Below are 22,120 nucleotides of genomic sequence, written 5' to 3' on the forward strand. Positions count from 1 at the left end.
TTGGCAGCCACTGAAACGTCACATGATGCCCTTTCTCGTGTGAAGTGTGGAAAAGGCATCGAATTTCGAAAACAAGCTGTTCATGCGGCCCGTGACGCAGTGCCGAAAGCACAGATTGTGGGGCAGCCCTTGAGTCTCTGAAAATCGACCATTGTTGTGGTGGTTCCCGGTTGACCACACAAAGTGCAACATGCAAAGCGGCTAGTTCCACTGCTAAAGGTGCCGTGGAGTAATCAGTCCTAAAGCTGATGGCAACACCTCTTGCTGGGACAACTACTGCATCTGACGAACACTGGCGGTTCGTGAAGCCATCGGTATATATACGTACACTGTCTGAATATATCTCATGCAAAAGAAGAAAAGACAGTTGTTTCAGCACGGGCGATGAAACCACAGATTTCCTCTGAATCCCTGGTACACTAAGGCCCGTATTCACAAACGCTCCTCCACTCGACACATCACTCGAAACGCTCCGTAAGTGGCGTTTTCCCATTCACAAACCGTCCTTCACTTGAGAAAATCTTGAGCATTTCCTCGAGATTGTCAAGGAAGGGATCGAGCTACCTTGAATCGTCTCTTGAGTGAATTATTTGCGCCAGCATCGCGTCCATGGCGGAGCCGGTCTCGCTTTGAAAGCGTTGATCGATTAATTTGGCTGCCACCGCCGCGTTCTTTCGACAATGACGGTGCGCGTTTACTACGGAGTTGTCTTCGAACGGTTCAGCAACGGCTACTGTGGCGCCGGGACAAGCGGGCGTGGTGTCAAGAGGAGCACGCACCAGTGCCGTGATGTGTTGCGTTCCGTGCATGAGCCAGTGGATTACCTGCCTTCGGGTGTGCGTATACTCCTTGTACGAGTGCTCCATGACTTACTGCGGATTCCAGTGCTTTGAAGTGTTTTGATGAACCTCGCACACCGCATCAGTTCAAGCGTGCGTGCGAAAGCTTGACAAGCAAGCGGCATAGCAAACTTTTGATGCGCTGGGTTTACCGTACTTTAGAGTGGCTTCCTCTCCGGTGAACCTTTGCTGCCCTATCCGAAATTAGCGACGAAGCACACCTCCGTTAGACGACCATCTGTACCAATGAGAAGGTAAGTTCTCCTGTGTTTTTTTTTATTTTTTTTCCTGCTTCGGTGAGATTACTATTAAAGAGAGTTTAGGAAAAGCACAGCACAATACATTGGGCGCAATGAGTATGCTGCTGTAGCTACTACGCGTGAAACATAGCTTCTTTATACAGTGTCTATGCAGCTCACTATACCAATGAACAACCATATACACATTTAGGGGATCAAGCAGATGATCATGCTCTGTGAAACCTGCATGTACGTAAACGTGCGTCGAGTGTCGTATGAAAACGCAAACATATGAAATATAAATACAGCAGATACATAATGAGATTGGTTTTTTTTTATTTAACCCCATTCCTACCCCCCGAAGAAGAATTGCTGGCTATGGCACTCATTCGTGCAATTAGATATTGAAATTATATACCCATATGCCTGGTCAGCTGCCCAAGTGCCTGAGCCGAACATGTGTCATAATAGTCAAAGCTCAATACTTCAACCATGTCTGTTCTTGAACCCGAGACATAGTAATGAATGTGTGCACCGCTAGAATTAAAGAAAAATGCGTTTTTTGTATCCAAGCCATTACGTTTTTCTAATATTATTTCTTGCCTCTTTTGTGCATGGGACCAGCTGCCGACAGAAGAACACAGAGAAAAGGCCTCCTAAAATCTGCCGTATTATCAATGCATTGCAGAGTTTGCACGACTGTATACAAAAGCACAAAAACAGCAGTGAATGCGTGCAGCTACACTGCATTAGGCGCGCTATGGTGTCTACTTCCTTAATGTTATTTATGATGTCCTCCGAGCTCGTACTTTATTTTTACAGTGTGTAGGTTGCATATGTTTGATTGATGAACACTTTTCATTTGCATTCTTATGCTTGCCTCGTTGTTCCTTATCAGCCACATGTAATAAATAAAGGTCCACTTGCCATTCACAACTTCCGTTTTGTTCATTTATCAATACATAATTATCGTTGCGTTTGTCTTTTCATGATGAGACAGGACTGCAAAAACCACTTCTCCGATTCTACAGGAAAGCAGTTCTAGGAAAATTGAACTTGTTTTATATAAAGCAGCACCACTTCTCTTCCACGGAACTAAGATGGCGTGGTTCTAACTGGTAGATTTGCTAATGATGCAGCAATAGCAGATATTTTATTTACAGGGTTCTGACCAGAAGTATCCGCGATGACTGCAATACTCTTGAGCATTTTTCACCGCTTTGTTGCACTGGTCTTCAATAAATCAGCAAAATAGTATACGCTGCTCTTGACGACAATTTATCGAAGGTTGAGAGAACACACAGGATAGTTTTTAAAACATAACAGTGCCAAAAGTCAGACGCGACTTCAATTTTATGATTTCCAAAAAAATGAAACATCCCCTATAATTTATGTTGTGCCGGGGCTTTGGAATGCAGCACAGACACCACGATCCTTTTCAACAGGTATTTGCAGTAGTTGTATTGCAAATAAAATCCAGAACATTAGTGCGAAGGTCATTCATGCACTAACGAATGTGCTTCTGAGCATGCAGATGAAGGAGACGGGAAAAAAATTTTAGACGTTGCCGCTGTGTGAACTTGGAGACGGAAGCTACACAAATTTAAAGATTACGTCTATGCGAATCTGTAAAATTATATGCATCCACAAATGCAGGGCAAATAGAAAAACAATGCAAAAACAATAACTTATTCCTTGGAAGTTTAAAATTTTAAAGTTGACACACACACACACACCAGTCCCTGTTAACCGACAATATATGTTGCTAAATGAAGAAAACAACTTTAAAATGTATTTTTCGCCAATAGTGAAAGGCACACGATCGCTTTTCTTAAGTTGCGTAGCAGTCTAATTCGAACGCTCAGCCACGAGTATAACATGCCTAGTAAAGCGAAAGTAAACAAAGCAACAAACCATCTATTGTGCTTCCTGTCATCACTCACGTAGTTCATTAGTCACCCCGGCGAAAGTAGGCTCTCAAACGACACACATGCAAACACTACCGTAAATATAAACTGCAATTAATAGACTCATACAAGACAAAATAAACTAAGCAGGTAGACACGTTCAGCAGCAGACGAAATGCCATCAGCTGTTCGTTCAGCTGCCTGGGTGCGACTGTTGCCAGACTTGAAGCAGAGTTTCGCTAACTCTATCAGCACAAGGCTTAGGGAAACAACACTACCACTCTAAATGCACATATTTTGCTGTATTGTCAATTTAGAAAAAAAATAACTAGAAAAAGCGTTCTTTTAATGTACAGAGATAGGCAATTCTTAACCACAATTGCGAATACTCTCGTTATCAGGCGCTTTTCTCGGCACATGCAGTTCACTTAAGTGAAGGGAGCTTTTCCAAGGCTTCTCTTGGCAAAGGAAGTGTGGAGGAGCGTTCATGAAACGCAGCGGCCCCTTGAGTGGAGGAGCACGCTCCACCTTGACTTCGTCAAGTCGAGGGGAGCCCTTGAGTGAAGGAGCGTTTGTGAATACGGGCCTAAGATGCACTGTGGGTCGAATAAGACACCAAGGGGTTATCGATGGTTTAAATGCAGAAGTGAAGCCTGAGCGAAGTTTCTCGTTGTACTTCACAATCATTTTAGCGAACGATGCTTGGCGCCTCTCTGAAGGCAACAGTGCAAGGTGATGACGGGGAGCACGTGCGAAGTGTCTGATGTGCGTTCTCAGGACTTCTACAACAATGCGAGTTTGTATCCGATAGTCACTAGCAATTGCAATTGTTGCCTCTGTTGACGTGCATCTGGGCAGACCAAGGTACACTCTCAGTGCTTGGGCTTGTACTGCCTGTACAAGTGGAGGTGCTTGCTTGGAATTTTACGGCAATCACCGCAGAGACGTGGGGTGTAATCTTCCTCCATGACAGACCTCTTACTAGACGCCTGTGGAGGGCTGAATAAAGTCTTGTAGCGTTTCGTCAACGTACTTCTTATTGCCCTCGCATTCTCTCATCGAAAACTCTATATGGGCTCTGACAAAGCGGACAGGCATAATCATTTGTATAGAGTGGTGTTTGGCAACCAGACTTCTTCAACTTTGCGATAACGATGAGAAGTCCTTGTACTTTGAGAGCAGCGCTTCGATCTGTTCTTCCTCAAGCTGGAGAAGACTCAGGTCGACGTCAAAAGCAGGTTATGGCCCTTGTGTCATTGCAGTAGGCTTGGCAAAACATGTGAGCGTGAAAAGAATGCTTGCTTCTACAGCTGGTTTGATAAAAACGAGTGTAATGCATTTGCTTCCACAGCTGGTTTGATAAAAACGAGTGTAATGCATTTGTTGATGTGCTTGTATTCGTTGCAGAAATTTATCAGCATCACATCTACTCTCCCTCTATGAAGCTTGGCTATTCTTCTTGCGATGCAAACGTTACAACTGGCCAAAAGGTGCTGGACAGTTTCTGACCAAAAGGTGCAATGACAGTTTCTAAATCTGTGGTTTCTTTGACGCCAAGAGAAATCATCACTCTGGGAGATAGAGTAACCTGCTTGTCAAGAACATTCAAGATGTGGTGTACTGGCTTTCGTGTAGACAGCAGAACTACTGAGGTTAGTGTTATCGAGTCATATCTCCAGTCGCCATCATCATTCAGAAAGTCGATATTGCCATGTGCACGATATGCACCACATGACGGCAGCCAGTGGAATCTCTGCGGAGCATCTCTCGCTCCAGTTTATTCACAGTGTCAGCGCCGTCTCCCAGACTCCACAGACACTACATCTCCCCTTCTCCAGGAAATGGGCACACACATGTGGATGCATATAAGGAGCCCCAACCTTGACCTCCTTACAGGGCGATCTGAACAAACCTGTTCTCTTTATGCTTTATGATGTAGTCCGAGCCAACCTAAGCAGACTCGCCGTAGGTGTCAATGATACAGCTGACTTGTTCAGCGGTGCACCTTGCACTGCATTCTGTAGCCTGAACCCTGGAGCCAGCATAAGTGGTTGGTTGTCAGTGTTTACTTGTTTTGACGAACCCAGTGCAAGTTGTGTGCTTTCATTTCTTGGAACAAGTTGTCTTTGGTAGCATTGAATGACGCCATTCACAGTTTGGACCACGTAAGAGGGTAGAGGTTGGGCGGGTGAGCAGACAATGGCAGGGAAGTTCAAATCACTCACCCAGACCTCTTCCCCTGGCTCAAGTCGGCGAAGAGGAGAAGCTGCATGTCTCCTGTATAATCTTCTGCTTGTTTTCGGCGGGCAGCTTCGTCCCGATGGTCGAATACTCAGCATCGGGCCAAACAGGCTGCAATTGCTTTCCAGTCTTTGGGACGCGAGAGCAGAGGCAGGTGCCTGTCTAAGAGCAGATGTGCAGGGCTTAAACCGTTGAAGCGCAGGGTGTCCTGATATGACAGCAAAGCCAAGTAAAGGTCTTCCATTTTTTTCAGCAAGTCCTTAACTGTCAGCACCATACATTCCACATCTCCACTGGACTGCGGGAAGTCGGGACTGCTTGTAACGTGACGGAAGCCATATAATGGTGAACAGTCTGCTGGCGCAAAAATTTCTTCATATCTAATTCGGTCACAGTAATTATGCTCTATGTTAAAGACAGTAATCATTGAGCGCACAAGGCTGATTCACGTTACTTCATTCTTAATGAACCACTTGCACGTCGATACCTTGCACCACACGTCTCGTGCTCGACATTCCTTCAATGTTATCTTCTTCGTTTCGGACAACATTCGCGCACACCCTTCTTAAAATCTTGGTGACTTTAAACATGCACCACACATCACAAAGGCCCCCATTCAAGTATTTTGTTCGGCGGGCAACAAGAACAAAAAATTGACAGATCCCACATACAGTGAGAATCGATGATATGCAAAGCACGAATGAGGAAGGGTGACAGGTCACTTTAAAATCAGCACAACGTTGAGAGGCGGAAATGCATTATGCCGTACTGTCCGTATATGACTTCCATGTCATGATCACCATGTTTGGATGCTTAATTTACCCTCGTCATCCATTAACGTCACCTGATACCTACTTTGGTATATGTGGACCTAACAAAACAGCCGCAAGTGTGTTATGAGCGTAGCATGTAGTCATGTTTTACATGAAATCGGTATCATGATTATCCTATTTGGACGTGTCCTTACATTCATCATCCATTCACATCACATAATACTGAATTTAGTATATTTGGAACTAGTGAAACGGCCGCGAGAACGCTATGAATGTAGCATGTAGTCATGTTTTACATGAAACCCACATTATAATTATCAGGTTTGGACGTGTCATTTACCTTTATTGTCTATTCACTTCTCGTGATAACAAATTTGGTACATGTGAAGCTAGCGCAAAGGCAGCGAGCACGTCATGAAGGGCCCAATATACTCCGCCGCAAAGTTGAAGCACGCGCAGGCTAGGCGCAGCCACGCCACGCTAGCCAAACGCGAGCACTCCATAATGTGATGCCAGGCAAAAACGGCGCGACCAGCGTCCGTCGGCGCGCCCAGGTGGCAACCGGCGCAAAATGCGACATGCTGCATTTTGCGCTGACGTTACTTAGACAACACCGCGTCTGCCTCTCCTCGTGATGGAGGAACGCCATGTGCGCTCAAACGCGCATGCTTCAGAGCAACGCAGCGCGGCGCGCGACTGCAAGTATAAGGCATGCACATACACAATGAATGTTAGTGGGGAGATCCACTGATCTCTACTAGAGGGATATCGGCACCTAGCGTGCATCCCCGGCGTGACACGATAAAACGAACGCCAGCGCCCACGCAAGCCGGCTCACGTCGAAGTGTATTGGCGTCTCGAGTGTGGCGTGTATTAATGTTCGTACATGACACGCATCTCATGATTATCATATTTGCACCAGTCACATACCTTCGCCATCCATTTACGTGACGTATTACAAAATTTGGTATATGTGAAGCTAGCAAAACGGCCGCGAGCGCATCACGAGTGGGGCATGTAGTCATGTTGTTACATGAAACGCATGTCATGATTATCATGTTTGGACGTGTCATTTACATATGTCATCCGTTCGCATCACCCAATACCGATTTTGGTACATGTGAAGCTAGCGAAACCGCCGCGAGCGCATCATTAGCATAGCATGTAGTCATGTTGGTACATGACAGGCATTTCATGATTATTCTGTTTGCACCAGTCACATACCTTCGTCATTCAATGACGTCACGTAATACCAAATTTGGTATTAGACGACCACAAGCGCATCATGAGCGTGTCATGTAGTCATGCGCAATGTTACACACATATCATGACTATCATGTTCTCAACAGTCATATACCTTCATTATGCATTCACGTCTCATAAAGTCAAATTTGGTATATGCGAAGCTAGCCAAACAACTGCTAGTGTACCATGAGCGTGACGTGTAGTCATGACTCATGACTTACAAGACATGAGTGTCATGACTTCTACGTTAGGGTCTTTCGTTTGTGTTCGCCATGCAGTTGTCATACCATGCCAATTTTGCAACATGTCATGTGAACGCAATCACCGTAAGAGCAACACCATGAATTGTAAATAATGAGATTCATGACATACACGTCATGAAAGTCATGTTATGTCTAGTCAGTTATGCTCGTTAAACAGTCACGTCATGCCATACCAAATTTGGTATTGATACCATTAACGAAACGGTCACGAGAGCTAAAAGTCGTAGGCGGCTAGATAGATACAGACAGACAGACAGGCAGGCAGGCAGACAGATAGATACGCTCAAAGACGCTGAAATTCGTGAAGAAAAGCTTCGCATTTAAAAGGCAGAACACGTGCGTGTAACACTGATATAACAGTCCACTGGCAAACCAGGCAATCATTACCAAATCCTAGATCACCGAAAGAGTTCACCAAAATCACACCCCAGATGAGAACACAAAACGTTTTAAAAACCAGCCTGAAATAAAGTTCATTTCATCGCCAGGTCAGATTCAAAAGAACGGCTTGTTAGTTGAACACGACATTCAGGTAATCGCATCACACACGAAACGACTTGCGCGTTTCAGCAGCCTTGACGCAAGAAGCTTCAAAAACGTACAGCTGTGTCTCCGAATGAATAGATACGTGAAGACGGCCAGTTCAAACGCCTTGAATGCTTCGGACGGAAATCTAGCCTTGAATGGCAAACAAACTCATGCGAAGGCATTTGAACCATGCACCTCGCAGCGAAGACATCGGAATGGTCGCCATCGACATGTCCACATATATACTAATCAAGGCAAGGGGTCAACGCAATTACCTTATGAACAGAACTAGCTGCTGATTCACATCATATGACAGAGGACGGTTGCCTTGTTGCAGACTTGCCGCTGTACCAGCATTGTGCTACCGTCTCACAGTTCATTATTTTTGCATCGTTCCCATTTACCTGAATAATCTTGTGACTTGACATTGAGCCTTTCAGTAATCATTGCCTCCTCTCTGTGCGAAAGGTCACTCTCTTTATGCTCACCTCTTGTACACGAGGAACACTTCACGCTCACTTGTGGTGAGTTATCTCTGTGATCAGCGACCATGTCTTGGTCATTTGCCCCTGCAACGCAGGGTATGCCCGACAAATTCAAGTTGGGAGGAAGTTCAAAGCAGCGCATTCGCTACCAATACCTGGTCGAACGCTTGGCGGTTCTTCACTAGATCTTCTCATAAGAGTGCCTCACCTCCCAGAGGTTCTAGAGCACGAACCTTTCGGTAAAATATCAATTGCTTTCTGCGTGATATAGCTTTCTCTTCCAAGGGCTCACCGGACCTAAATTTATTAGTCTCTCGGTCCCCAGCTATATCAGGATACTCAGTGACAACTTATCTATATATATAGCTACAGGCTATAGCTGTCCTGTTGGCTACACTTCGGATAGTCCTGAAGAATGATTAAAATAGCCCCGTTTTTCTTCAAACGCAGGCGCCGTATGCGCAGGCCATACTCGTGAGGGCTCGGAATGATCGGCTATAATTGCCATGTCTTCACGCCTACCCCTTACGTGGCTCAGCCTCCGCAAGACGCGAGCAGAGAAGCGAAAGCTTTTTCTCCAGTGCCACCTTCTCGCGAGCCAGCTCCGCCTCATGTTGTCGAGCACGTGCATCGCACTCTGCCTACTCGCGACGTGCACGCGCATCCCGCTCTCCTTGTTTGCACTCTGCCCGCTCACATTGGGCTTCCTGCTAGGCGACACAATCCTCTATCTCGCGAGCCTCCTGCTCTCGCACCATTCCCTCAGTTGGTCTACAGTTAGGCCTATAGCCTGTCAGGGAATCGCTACCAAGCTCACTTAGATCCATGTCACAGTCGCTATGTTCCTTTGAAACAACAGGAACCACTCTCATCCCATGTTCACTTCGGACTTTACACTGGCACCCCACTTCGAATTCTACATTGGTGCCAAAGCCAGACCCGCTTTTCAAGGAGGACCATGGAACGCCTGCGAAACACGAAAGTAGCTAGACGGCGACACAGCACCGAGATCAAAAAATGCAGTAGATGAGCTTATAGTTTCCAATGAATTAGACTTGGCGGGGCTTCGCAGCATTCTTCAGCAGCTGCAGAAAAGTGCAGAAGAGCTCGCTAAGGCTAACGATCACACTGCACGTCCACATAATGGATGACGATGTGCTGGCAGACATGTACTCTGTGCTAGAGTACAAGGTCCGAACTGCAGAAAGCATTGGCCTTTGAAAGTGTCATATTCAGGAGCTGGCTGCCCGAACATCAGAGCCAGCCAGGTCTAACAGTGAGTTTCCAACAGATTCTTCTCTGCCATGTCAAGCAGCACTTCTGGCGGCCCAGGAGCAAGGTTTCCTAAGCTAGACCTAATGAAATTCAACGGGTCTCCCACAAGATGGCTTACATTTTGGGACCTTTTTCGACACTCCGTACACGAGAACCTGCGCCTTAACAACGACGATCAATTTCACTACCTCCGATCTCTTCTCAATGGCCCTGCGGCAAAGGCTATTGCAGGCATACTCACAACAAACAACAGTTATGAGGACACCAATTCTATACTGAAGGAGCGGTTTGGAGACGTGTGCATGATTGAGCAGAGGCACCTCGAAAATCTTCGCACTCGACGTCCAGTCCCTATGTCAGTGAATGCTAGTGCCCTGAGAAGCCTTTATGACTTTGTTCCAAGTCAACATAAGAGGGCTCAAAGGCCTCGGCGTCTCGGAATCCTGCTACTCTGCCATGCTGTGCAAGGTGCTAATGAAAGCAATTCCACAAGATATAATTGTAGAATATCATCGACGACGGGGACTTGAAGCGTCAAGTGTGAACAACCCGCCAAGCTCGGAAAAAAAGTTTGATGATATTCAGAATGTCATAAAAGCGATAGAAATAGAACACATCTGTGAAGTGGTTGCTGCAGTACCGAAAAACCTTGCATTCATCAGAGTTATAAAATCGTCATCAACAATTAGCTGAAGCACTTTGCTTCCTGCATGTCACCCACGAAGAAGGCATTAGCTTATTAATTGGCTCTGACCAATTGGGAAAGATACTTGAGGAGCGAAGTCACATCATAAAGGTTGCATAAATCTTCTATTGAAACTGCACTGGGTTGGACAGTACAAGGACACTTGAAACAATGCAACCATTCCTTCACTCACAAACGCAAACGTTTGCGTACTAAGGTCAAATTATTGCATAAGTGAGGGCTTGATGGAAGAACGCATAGGCTCACAACAACGAAAGTTCTGGCAGATTAAAGTTTTGGGAACACAGATGCGGATGAACCATCCTCCCATGATAAGAATGTGCTAAAAGATTCAACGTAATCATTGAGCTGCGAGACGAAAGGTACGAAGTCTGTCTGCCTTAGAAGGACATGCAATAAGACCTGCTCGATAATCATGCGGTAGCAATCAAGCTACTCCGCTACCTATAACTCATCGGTTATCTCAGAACAAGGAAGTACTGCTTCACCATGATTCAGCAGTCAGACAGTGCCTTATGGTCATGCCGAGCCAGTTCCCGTCAAGGAGGATGTGACCAGCACCAAATATTACATGTCCCATCATGAAGTAACAAGAGAATAATCAAACACAACGAAACTCCGAGTTGTCTTCGATGCCTTGTCCCAATGCCTCCGGAGTGACTTCATTGAATGACCACTTGGAAAAAGGGCCGAACTTGAGCAACAATATGTTGAAGATGTTGCTGCGTTTTCGTCAGCATGAGTTCAGTGTCGCGGAGGATGTACAGAGAGCGTTCCTACAGATTGGAATCAAGCCGAGTGACAGGGACGCTCCTAAATTCCTGTGCTTTGAAAGAACGCCAACAATAGTGCAGGACATGAATCGCGTTTGCGAATACTGCATAACTTGTGTGCCTTCTGGAACTACGGCAAGCCCTTTCTTACTGAATGCGACATTGCAGTATCTATTCCAGAGTGTATCCGGAAAGTATTGCCTGACAGCTGAGAAGTTGATGCATTGCTTTTACGTGGATGACATGGTCACCAGTGTTCCTATTACATCGGACACCTTTGAGCTATATAACCAAGCTACAGAAATCTTCGCGAAGGCTGGAATGAACTTTTAGAAGTGGGCTTGCTTCTGCGCCACAATAAACCACAGCGTCAACACTCTCTGCTCTTCAACTCCAAGCGTATTTTTTCTTTAAACCTAGTTATCTACTACAAAAGTCTTCAGATTTTACACTCACAACAGCTTATCCGACAATGCAATTGATGCTCTCACTTTTAGGGGCAAAGCCCCTTGAGGCGTACACTTGTCCGCCGTAGTCTGTCGTAGCAACCCTTTTACGCGACGTGCGTACGGACAGACAGAGCAAGCTCCTTCATCATTCAGTTTGTGGATGAGGCGTATCGACCACTGACCTCCATTAAAAAGGCTGGACAACGCATCCCTGCCCTCTGATTCAGGCGCTTGTGAAGCCACCAGACGGTCCCTTCCCTGTCCGGGAAGTTGGAGTTGTTACGAAGGCGCGACGCCAACACGGTCCCAAAGGCGCCACTGCTCCGAACTCCACCGCCAAAGTCACCAGCCGTTTGGTAGCGTGTGTTACTCAGTTCGCGACTGCTTCTGCGCAGAGCTGATAGAAGGTGAGTTAAGGCAAGGTTTACGTACAGCATAGAAATAGAGGCGTTAAAATTCGGCACTGAAGCCGACAGCTTAGGGACTCGAAGAACTGAGATGCCTTCTCTCGCACGCACACGTCAGCTTCTCTCAGACGCCTAGATCAACTGCTGGCGACGCGCCACTCGGCTTTTTTTATAGGCACCGGGTGGATCTTTGCGTCACCAACGACAAAGCAGAAGTGCCGCTGGCCATATGTCAGAATCCTCCTACGGGGACTCGCCGCTACGCGTGTTTGCACCTAAGGACGAGGGATGTTGCCACACATTGCATTAGACTCGCCAGACTGGAAGGCGGCGATTGCTTCACGTTCGTGAACTTCTACTTCTCGCCTTTAAGCCTCTTCGCGGCATGCTTTGATATCCGCTCAGGCCTCATAGACTTTCTCAGCCGACACTCCTTTATCATTCATGATCTCACGGATTGCTTGCTTTCATTTCGCAGGGCCCAAGGTAAGGCCAAGTTCCTCACAAATTTCGGCGAGTTCCTTTACTTTAAGGTTATCCATCGTTCACACTAGCCTCTTGCTGTTTGCCCCTGTTAAAAATCTACTTGCCGTGCCCACTATAAGTCTACCAGCAAGATGAGCAAGGAATTTTTAACACTGCCATGTTTACACCCTCCGCATTACTTTGGTTTCAAAGCGCTCCGACTTGGCTTGAAATGATCAAAGCTCACCCACGAATGCTTCACACAGACCTTCCCTAAACTTCAATAACCTGTGCTACAGTAGTCTGGTGAACTGAGGGGAAAAGATTAGGCACTCACCGCATCGATGTCGCTGACGCCGGCCGATCCCGCAGCTGCTACCCACTGTTACGAAGCGCGCCGCCACCGAGTTTAGAATGGGTGCCACAAAACTTGTGGCTTACAAGGACACCGGCAGCGCCGACAGCAAAGGGGCTTGAAGCAACAAGATGTCTTCTTTCGCACGCATACGTAGGCTTCTCTCCGACGCCTAGGTCAACTGCTGGCGACGCGCCCCTTGGCTTTTTTTATAGGCATCGGGTGGATCTTTGCGTCACCAACGTCCAACCAGAAGCGCCACTGGCCGTGGTGTCAAAATCCTTCAACGGGGACCCACCACTGCGCGTGGTTGCACCCAAGGATGAGGGATGTTGCCACACATTGCGTAAGACTCGCCAGACTGGAAGGCGCCGATTGCTTCATCGGGCTCGTAGGCTGAGGGAGCTCGCTGTGCGTTGCGTGACAGACTGGCGCCGCCGCTTGATGACGTCGTTGAGTTGATCGCGCCACGCGGGCTCGATCGCTTGCCTTGACACAGATTACCTTTGCAGAGGCATTGACGTTCGGTGTGGACTCCCAGGAGTAACAGAGTCTTCTGGGCACTTTAGGCATGTTAAGTAGCACCAGAAAATATTTTAAGTAAATATTTTCTGGTGGGAGTAGTAGACATAATTTTTGTTTCATTTTCACAACGTAACATTCTCGTGGTTATCCAACGCTAGAGGAGAAATAACAGACGCTGTAGCGACGCCGTCCGAAACGGCTCAGTGCTGTGATTACAGCTAGTCCATGCAACAAACCCTACGATTAGGCATAAGTTGGAACGCTGACTAGAGCTACATGAAAAATGACAGATGTAGCGACACAGTTCGAATATGGCGCAGTGCTGTTACGTACGTTACAATTACTCATTAGTCAGGTGACAGAAAAAAAAATTGTCACAGCATTTTTTTTACAAGAAAAAGGAATGAGTGCAAAGTAGCCAGGAGCACAAAGGTTTGTCTTTTGAGAGTGATTCAGGAAAGAAAACAATGCTGGACTGACATCATTTGCGTATTGGAAGCAAGAGGTCAAAACGTCACTCTGCAAAATGATCACTGCAAAGTCTGCTTCCTGGAGACTGCGTCCAGTTGTCCCTCTTCAAGTTACTGACCCACTTCTCGTATATTTGAGGCCTCGAGCGTGGGAAACTGAATATAAATAAACCAAACACTTTCAACGTGCCTGAAAAAAAAATAGGTAGTCAAATACCATTATCTCCTTGGACAATGCGTAAAAAGGAATACAATTTTGACGTACTTATGCCTAAAACGTCTTCGCATCAACATTGTCGGACAATCTGTAAAGTTCACAGCCATCTACAGGCCAGCATTTCATTAAAAAGCCCTTGCACCCGCAACAACATACAATTCATGGTCGTGGCTTCCGGAAGACACCAACGGTGTCTTCCAGAGGCTTCGACTGCGTGTGCTCGATGCGCCATTCAACTCTCCCTAGTAAAGATCAGTGGTATCAACTAGGCAAAATCTATGAAGGATTCATGGGTTCCCGATGTACCTGCGGAGCTTTGCCCACTCATCATTGTTCACTCCGTGGATATGCTGTGAATCTTTTTTGCGCAGGGGGTGTACACAATGCAATGAACACACCTTCATGTCTATACATATGATGTTGATGCTGTGGCAGATGAATTATGGCTGAGCCCTCTTAATGGACAAGAAGCAAACGACCAACTTGTTAATCCATTCCCCTTATGCCACACCCGAAGCTATTCTACTCTTCGCCACACAATACGCCAGTTAATGAAATTATCCACCAGCCATGATGCCTTATTATATAAGGTTTTCTTTGAAAAAAGGCTTTAAGAATTGGTGTGACTGTGTGGTAGGATATTCTACTGCAACGCAAAGTGCCTGGTTTGATTCCTGCACTATCCCTAGGGCATTTTTTTTTTTTTGCCTCAACATGCACAATAGGAGTGACAGAAATTAGTGGCAGAAAGTCATGCAACTGAACTATTGCATAACATGGTAAAAATGAACAATGACTCACAACAAACACAATAGAGGGTTCAAGCAATCACACTTTATTTAATAATCACAAAGCTTTCTTCCCCCATGTAGGCATTCCACAGGTTCAGTTTTCTGGCAATCCTGCCCACGACCTCCATTGCCTCTAAAATAACAGAACATGACACATCAAAACAAACAAAGCATTTTCTGTTCCTATTAAACCACACAGAAGGTCCTTGCCTCTGAAGAGTCTTGCGTTACGGAGAACCCACAGAGTCACAAAAATTGTTGAAAGAAACTCGAAAGATTAAAACAATTTACCCCTAATTAACCTGGCACATAGTCATACAGCCAAGAACCTAGTCTCGCTTGCCCAGTTTTTTTCGTTTTTGGTTTGGCAAAAAATGCCACATTGCAGCTCTGTGTGTGACAAGCACTACTTGCTACGATTCATGGATGTTGTAAACAGCAGAGTCACATTTTTCTTCTTGTTCTTCTTAGATCCGGGTTTGCCCTTCTGTCCATCTGCAAGAAACACAAATTGTTACAACATGTGCGACCAAGAAAAAGCTTGAGGCTGGCCCCAGTTCGAACAACCATTCACACATGCCACGAAAAATCGGACATATGGTAAAGCTTTGAAAATTATGAATTCACCCCCACCCCCCCACCCCCCAAAAAAGAAATGAAGACAAGACTGGCTCCTGAAGACTAAAATCTGGCGATTATTCTGTGAAACCAAGAATGCCTTCCAATGCGATTGTGCAATTCCTACACATTGTTACCATGACATCAACATCTGGATGAGGTTGACTAATGCCTGTAAGTGGATATATAAAGAGGCTCGCATTGCTTATTTGTTATACAAAAAAGAGCCTCAAAAAACTTCTTTTGCACTAATATGCTAAAAGAAAACTTTCACATGCTTACATTTAGGTGCACATTAAAGAACCCCAAACGAGTCCAATATTCAGAGCTCTCCACTAAGCAGTTTCATAATAGTATCGTGGTTTTGGAATGTTGAAACCACACTAATTATTAAATATCGCGGGAGATTCTTTTAAAATACAATTCATCAACATATCTTACTGTGCAACGTTTCAAGTTTGGTGAGCATGATTTATCAGAATCTTCGGATTCTCATTGACTTGACATCGCTGTTGTTTTCATTTAACAGTTTTTGGTTGCACCTTATGGGGGAGGTGGGTTGAAAAATAAACTTTCTTGCTTGTTGACCTAGAGCAATGAAATTTGGCATGCATTCTCATGAGTGTCTTGAATACTGAAATATGCAGTTTCATCCTGATACCTTGAGTAGTTCTCAGTTACATCATGCTACGTGCTTCGACTTATATGGTCTGCTAATGGAAAGACTAGCGCTGTAACAAAACATGCCAGGAAGCTGCAAATGGTGTTGATTTTTACTCAAAAGAAGACTATTGGGTATGACAATCTCAGAATTTTTTATCACTTCTCTTTTTTTTTTATATAGTGATGATCATGACTGCCTACACACAATTTCAGAAACAGTGTCATGTACAAGTCATCTTTTAGAAAAAAACAGCCATAAACAAGAATTTTAAGATTGCCATACCTTCAAGAAATGTTTTGGGATTCAAAAAAAAAAAAACTGCATCGAATTCTGTAGTCATTCCCGTGCTACACTTTCCACGAGCCATGTCCAAAGCACACTTGCGAGAAAAAGCCTGTCGAAGTTTTCGACAGACTTTTTTTGATGAACTTTCTTGTTTCTCATTGGATATTGATGAAAACTGGCACAGACACTAAAAATGACCTCCCAGTGCTTCCATAAAAATTTTGAGGCAATACCACAAGTACTTCACAAGGGACAAATTATTTCTTCGTTGACCCTCGTAGCGGGGCTAAGCATAATGTCAAAAGAAAAAAAAAACAATACTGAGAAAACTGCGTTTCAAGTTTCAGCTTTTCTTTATGTCTCTAAGACACCTGAAAATTGTGATCTCAGGTTTGTCTTGTGATATTTGACTTCTCAGGCATCTAGTCTCTGACCAGTGTGTCTTTGTTGCCTTTTTTTTTTTTCCATAACCTCCTTTTCATGATTTACAAGGAACAAGTATGGATTTCAAACCAAGTTTTTCTTATGAAGGAGTGGTGTGATAGGCATGACAGAAAATATTGTAATTGAATAAGACTACATACTTAAGTGATTACACATATTTCTTGTGCTGAAGGTGTAATTAGCATAATTACGTACTTGATTATGAATAATCACCGACTATTTATTTATTTGGAGAGAGGTTTATTACATCAGAAAAATGTATCACACCATGGTGGCCTATGCCTTCTTTCCAAATAACAAAGTTATGGGCAGAAAATTGGTGGCACAGGAATTTTTAGCAGTATAATTAATGATGCGAAACGGGCATATAAAAATTCGTGCCCATGATTCATACATGCTTTTTTGCCACTCTAGCCGTGAAATGCATCATCATGCAGCCGGTCGCAGAATTGCTAATCTACAAGGCTTCCATTGCCTCAGAACATTCATCGACGTTCGTGGCGATACCAAGCACGGCTCCAAGCACGTATAAATTGCATCACAAAGCTTGTTGACAGCACTCCATATGACCGTGGACAGTGCAGCCGGCGCGTAATGCACTTGTCAGCGGCGTTCGGTGACGATGCGCGAAATGTGCAACTACGATGACAAAAAATCGGCGCGCATTGCGCTTGGCATCACATTTTCGAGTGACGACACGCGAACTGCTAGCAGCTGTACCGAGCAATCCTTGGCAGTGAAGGGGAGTGACGAGCTTGACTGTGTGGTCCACTGCCGATGCGTAAAATGCCCGTACGTGGTTCAGAGGAGCTAGTGGGTAAAGTTCTTTATTCCTTGCGAAGAAGCACATTGTCAAGAGTGCGCTAGCGCATCGTTTCTGCCCGCAGTCTCGCTGTCAGCCAAGCTAGGGCTAAAGCGGACTCTGATGACGCGCCATGCTCGTAGACCGCGTGCCTGCTCGTAGAAATCTGATCATGCATCCGGTGCAGCCACTCGTAGTGATCTGATCGTGCCGCCGCTTACAGCTTTGTTGCTTGCGACGAAGCACGTCGCCACGAATGCGCTAGCGCGTCGTTCCTGCCAGCCGTCTCGCTGTCGGCGGAGTCAGGGCTAAAGACGACTCTGATGACGCGCCGCGCTTGTAGACCGCGCGCCGGCTCATAGTAACCTGATCGCGCATCCGCCTACTGCACCTAACTAAAGCGTAACTATATCTCAAGTGATCATCAAGCCGTGAACACGTCACGTAGCAACTTTCGAGAGCCATGCCCTCGCGACGCACAAGCAGCAGACGACGATCTCCCGGAGCGAGCATCAGGCCAATGGCGAGGCGAGCTGAGGCAACATGGCGGCCACAGCCAATCAAAGGCCCCGAAACGACCTTCAAACATTTGCTTTTTGTGCGCTTGTTTTTAAAGGGAGGAGCCAGCTGAGCCGAGAAAGTTAAACACAGAGAAATGCTGTTTCCGATGAGCCCAAGAATCCGGCTCCTGGCCCTGCCATCGCGAAGCCATAATTATTTGAATATCGCTGATTTTTCACAAGTTCCAGAAAAAGTTTCGCTACCTAGGTGGGTGAAATGAATTTTCCGAAGCACTTCTGCATGGTTTTCAGTGTAGATATATTGGAATCGGATCAAAAAAGTGTCCTAGAAACTGAAAACTTGATTTTCGAAAAATTCATTTGTTTGCCATTTTTCGCGATCCCAAAGCCACGTCCCCCTTAATGGAGAGGCGACAGATTACACACAGACTCGGCAAGTTTAACCTCTTTGAGAAAGCTAATTTAAACTGGACACACGACTGAGTTTAAAATCTAAGGCAGATAGGTGGCATGCCAGAAGGAAAATGGGGCTACCCTCACCAGGGGACTGGGCGCTGTCGGCATGGGAAGCCGCCGATGCGGCTGCAGCAGCATTCAAGGCCTCCTCCAGGGCCAGGCTGAACGACTGACGGTACTGCGGCACGGGACAATGTTCCTCGTCATCGTCGTCGTCAGAGCCAGCTGCCGCTCTAGGCGCGGGAGATGGAGACTCTTTCACTAGTAGTCTGCGTTGAAAGCCGACTACTGCGCCCGTGTTGCACGTCTGCAACATCTGCATTGAATGAACCACACCATCATTTGTTGTTACACACGCAGTTTAAACTCTGGACAACTGTCAACTAAAATTTGGTCATGCCAAATGTAACATGTTGAAGTCACACACAGTTCACGGTTAATAATGTCATACCTACATCTCACACGAGCACTGCGTAGCAGTTCTCAATTCTGAGTCTATACAAGTACATTACCTTACAAATATGGTAGCTATGGACAATATATTCATTAACCACATTATAAAGGTTCACACGCACAGTGCTTAGGTGATGAAGCATCTGAGCTTTCGACAATTCTGAAGGTGCCAGATACTTTTGAGACTGTCAGGCTCGATTTGGGCCAGCTGTCGTTAGAATTGTTCTTTGGTCTATCATGTAAACGATTTAACCATGTTATATGACAACAGCATGTTGTGTGCACTACTGTAAGTTCAGTAGTAGGCAGCGCATTGCAAATACAGTCGAGGCCGCTTATAACTAACCTTAGTGTGACCTGGCATCCATTCGCTGTATTCCAAAGTTCGAAGTAAATGAAACACAGCTTTAAAGAGTTGCGAGTGAGAACACAATTTATCTTTTTCACAAGAAAAGTCCGTAATGAGCGTGTTTTGAAGAGCAGAAGCGATAAGGGTGATCTTGAGTTTACCTAAATTAGTGGCGTACTTTTCGCCAAGGCCCGTGGCATATACAAGCTGCCTGAGGCTATTAATGTAGTCAATTGCTACAAGCACACTTGCGGACACTGGGTCCAAAGTTTTGTCGTCGTTATCATCCGATTTCTGTAAGTCACTCTTGCTGCACGCTTCATTTACAATTTACAATGTCCTCATTTGTGCACGGGTCCACAGTGTTGGCATCATAATCAACTATAATGAAATCATCGCAGATGTCCCACCTTCCCATGCTGATGGCGTGCTGCCACGAAAGCCACCAGAGGGGACCTGTTCGGAACCTTCAAGCTCAGCATCAGGCCCGACCTCAATGAAGTCGGCCTCGTGAAAACAGTTTTGCTTACATGTAGCCGTTACCTCCGCCTACAAAGCCTTCACCATGCATCTCCACAGCTGAATACCCGAAGCGGCAATTTACCTGCTGAGTGGTCAAGTCTTTGCAAGTCGAGCGGCGGCACTTTCGACGATTTGTTGAGCGGCAGAAAAACACCCAACGTATTCTTAACACAGCGCAAAAGGCATACCATCCGCCATCCTGACCACACACGCACACCAGCAGCGAGCAAGACACGCAAGCATGATGCAGAAGCCAGGACACGTGTAAGTACTCTGTGCGTGTTTCTAGCGAGAAAAGCAACATCTGAATTCGAGCCAGCGTCGCCAACCTTTGGAGCGGAGCAGAACAGTGGAGACGGGCAAGGAGTTGCGACAGAGAAGGGGAGGCAGGGGAGCATACAGCGGGAAAAAGGCAGGCCAGGTAGCTTGCTTGAAATCTCCACAAAACGCAGAACTTGCGTGTAGGAAAACTTGGGAGAAAGGTCTGCGTGTGCCAAGGTGAAAGGAAAAAAAAAAGAAAACGCATTGTGATGCTGGTAGGCTTGAGCAGCCCCCCCCCCCCCCCCAACTTCAATAATTCACGATTTGTTCTAAGAAACAGTAGATTTTTATGCTTCCACGTGAGTGGAGGGCATGCTGAGAGTACTGCGAAGTGAGCGAAAACAGGTCCTAAACACAGAAAGAATCACGAATAATACAATTTGATGGGGTGGCGCAAGTACGCGCATTGAAATGATGCCACAATGATCAGGACATGTCACAGACGCAGACGATTGGGCACAAACGACGTCAGACGATGTTGGCAGAACATCTGGTCACTATATACTGGTGAAGCCAACAATAGTGTAACCAGCGATCCAAAATTGAGGGGAGACCAATCCGCACCCAACCAGTCTTCGAAAGATCAGTGCCGTTGTGAAAACATGTGCTTCGTCTGGTGATACTCGAAGTAAGGGATAGAGGGGTGCGTAACAAAAAAAAATGCTTGGGGAAGAGCGACAACTACAAGGCTGCCGAGGCAAGGCCAGCATTTAACAGTGAAAATCTATGGGCACCTCACAGGTGGCTTAATGACGATCAAAAACGGGGTCCCGGAAGGTCACCGCAGCGTTGGCTCCATTCACTGTAACCAATCGGCAGCGCTCAGACATTCACTGTGAGAATTTGTGCCATTGGAATACAATATACTTACGATTTCCCGGACCCTCAAGGGACCACGAAAATGCTTGGAAAATCGGGCTGTCCGGAAAAACAAATGCATGTGAAAACACAGCTTTTTTTACAGGTGTTTTTCGGTGACAGAGAGGGTCACGGCAGGAGTACAATATTCTCGTAGCGATCAGGCGAATACATCGTTCAGTTGGCTTTGAAAAAAGCCATTTATTAAAGAAATAAACAAAAAAGGTCAAAATGGCCGGCGCTAACTTGTTGGTCAAAACTTCGGCCCAAAAATGTCACTTATTTTATTTGGTAAGACAATCCACTTGCTCGCGGCGCTGTTGCTGTACACCGATGACAGTGTCATCGGTAGTACTCGCGTCAACTCCAAGCTCGATGGTTGTGTAGGCGCTGCCTCTTTGATCTCAACTCGAAGTGGTCAGGATCCTCCGTAACTTGACGAATGATTTCATCATCTGTCAATTCCGCACACACCTTGAGGTCTGTCAACATCGACAAAACCCTCAAAGGTTATCCCGGCTGAAATTGAAACGCCGGCAGCGCACACATCGTCGATGGCAATGTTCACAGATGGCTGTCTCGGCAAATTCACTCGATAAAAAACGCAGCGCCAAACAGCTAGAAACTTGGTGGACGTTGAGGATTGGGAAGTGTGAACGCTGAAGATTGCGCGCAGCAGCACACAATGTACCGCAGAGCTTACAGAACACCATGTGAACAAACACAGTTTGACCATGTGTTTTCCTAGTTTGACTACGTAAAAACCGAACTATAGGACAATTGAAAAATGCAATGAAAAGTCAACACTCGTTTTATATACCGGTCTAGGCAGGAAAAAAAAAAAGTGGAAGTCTCATAAGAATGGGCAGCTGAA

General features: G+C 45.8%; 1 protein-coding gene across 3 annotated transcripts in view; it reads right to left on the reverse strand.

Moving 5' to 3' along the window:
- Positions 1 to 14,976: 14,976 nt before the first annotated feature.
- Positions 14,977 to 22,120, reverse strand: part of LOC119187169 (E3 ubiquitin-protein ligase RNF10) — a 79,019-nt gene continuing 71,875 nt past the window's right edge. For all 3 annotated transcript variants that reach the window (XM_075890653.1, XM_075890654.1, XM_075890652.1), the window contains exons 14-15: positions 18,828 to 19,059; positions 14,977 to 15,448 (exon numbers count right to left, since the gene is read on the reverse strand). In XM_075890653.1, the coding sequence (XP_075746768.1) occupies positions 15,360 to 15,448; positions 18,828 to 19,059 (321 nt within the window). In that variant the 3' untranslated portion in view covers positions 14,977 to 15,359. The remainder of the gene's footprint in view (positions 15,449 to 18,827; positions 19,060 to 22,120) is intronic.

This window comes from Rhipicephalus microplus, chromosome 3 (genome assembly GCF_043290135.1).
Source record: "Rhipicephalus microplus isolate Deutch F79 chromosome 3, USDA_Rmic, whole genome shotgun sequence".
In the NCBI taxonomy this organism is placed as follows: Eukaryota; Metazoa; Arthropoda; class Arachnida; order Ixodida; family Ixodidae; genus Rhipicephalus; species Rhipicephalus microplus.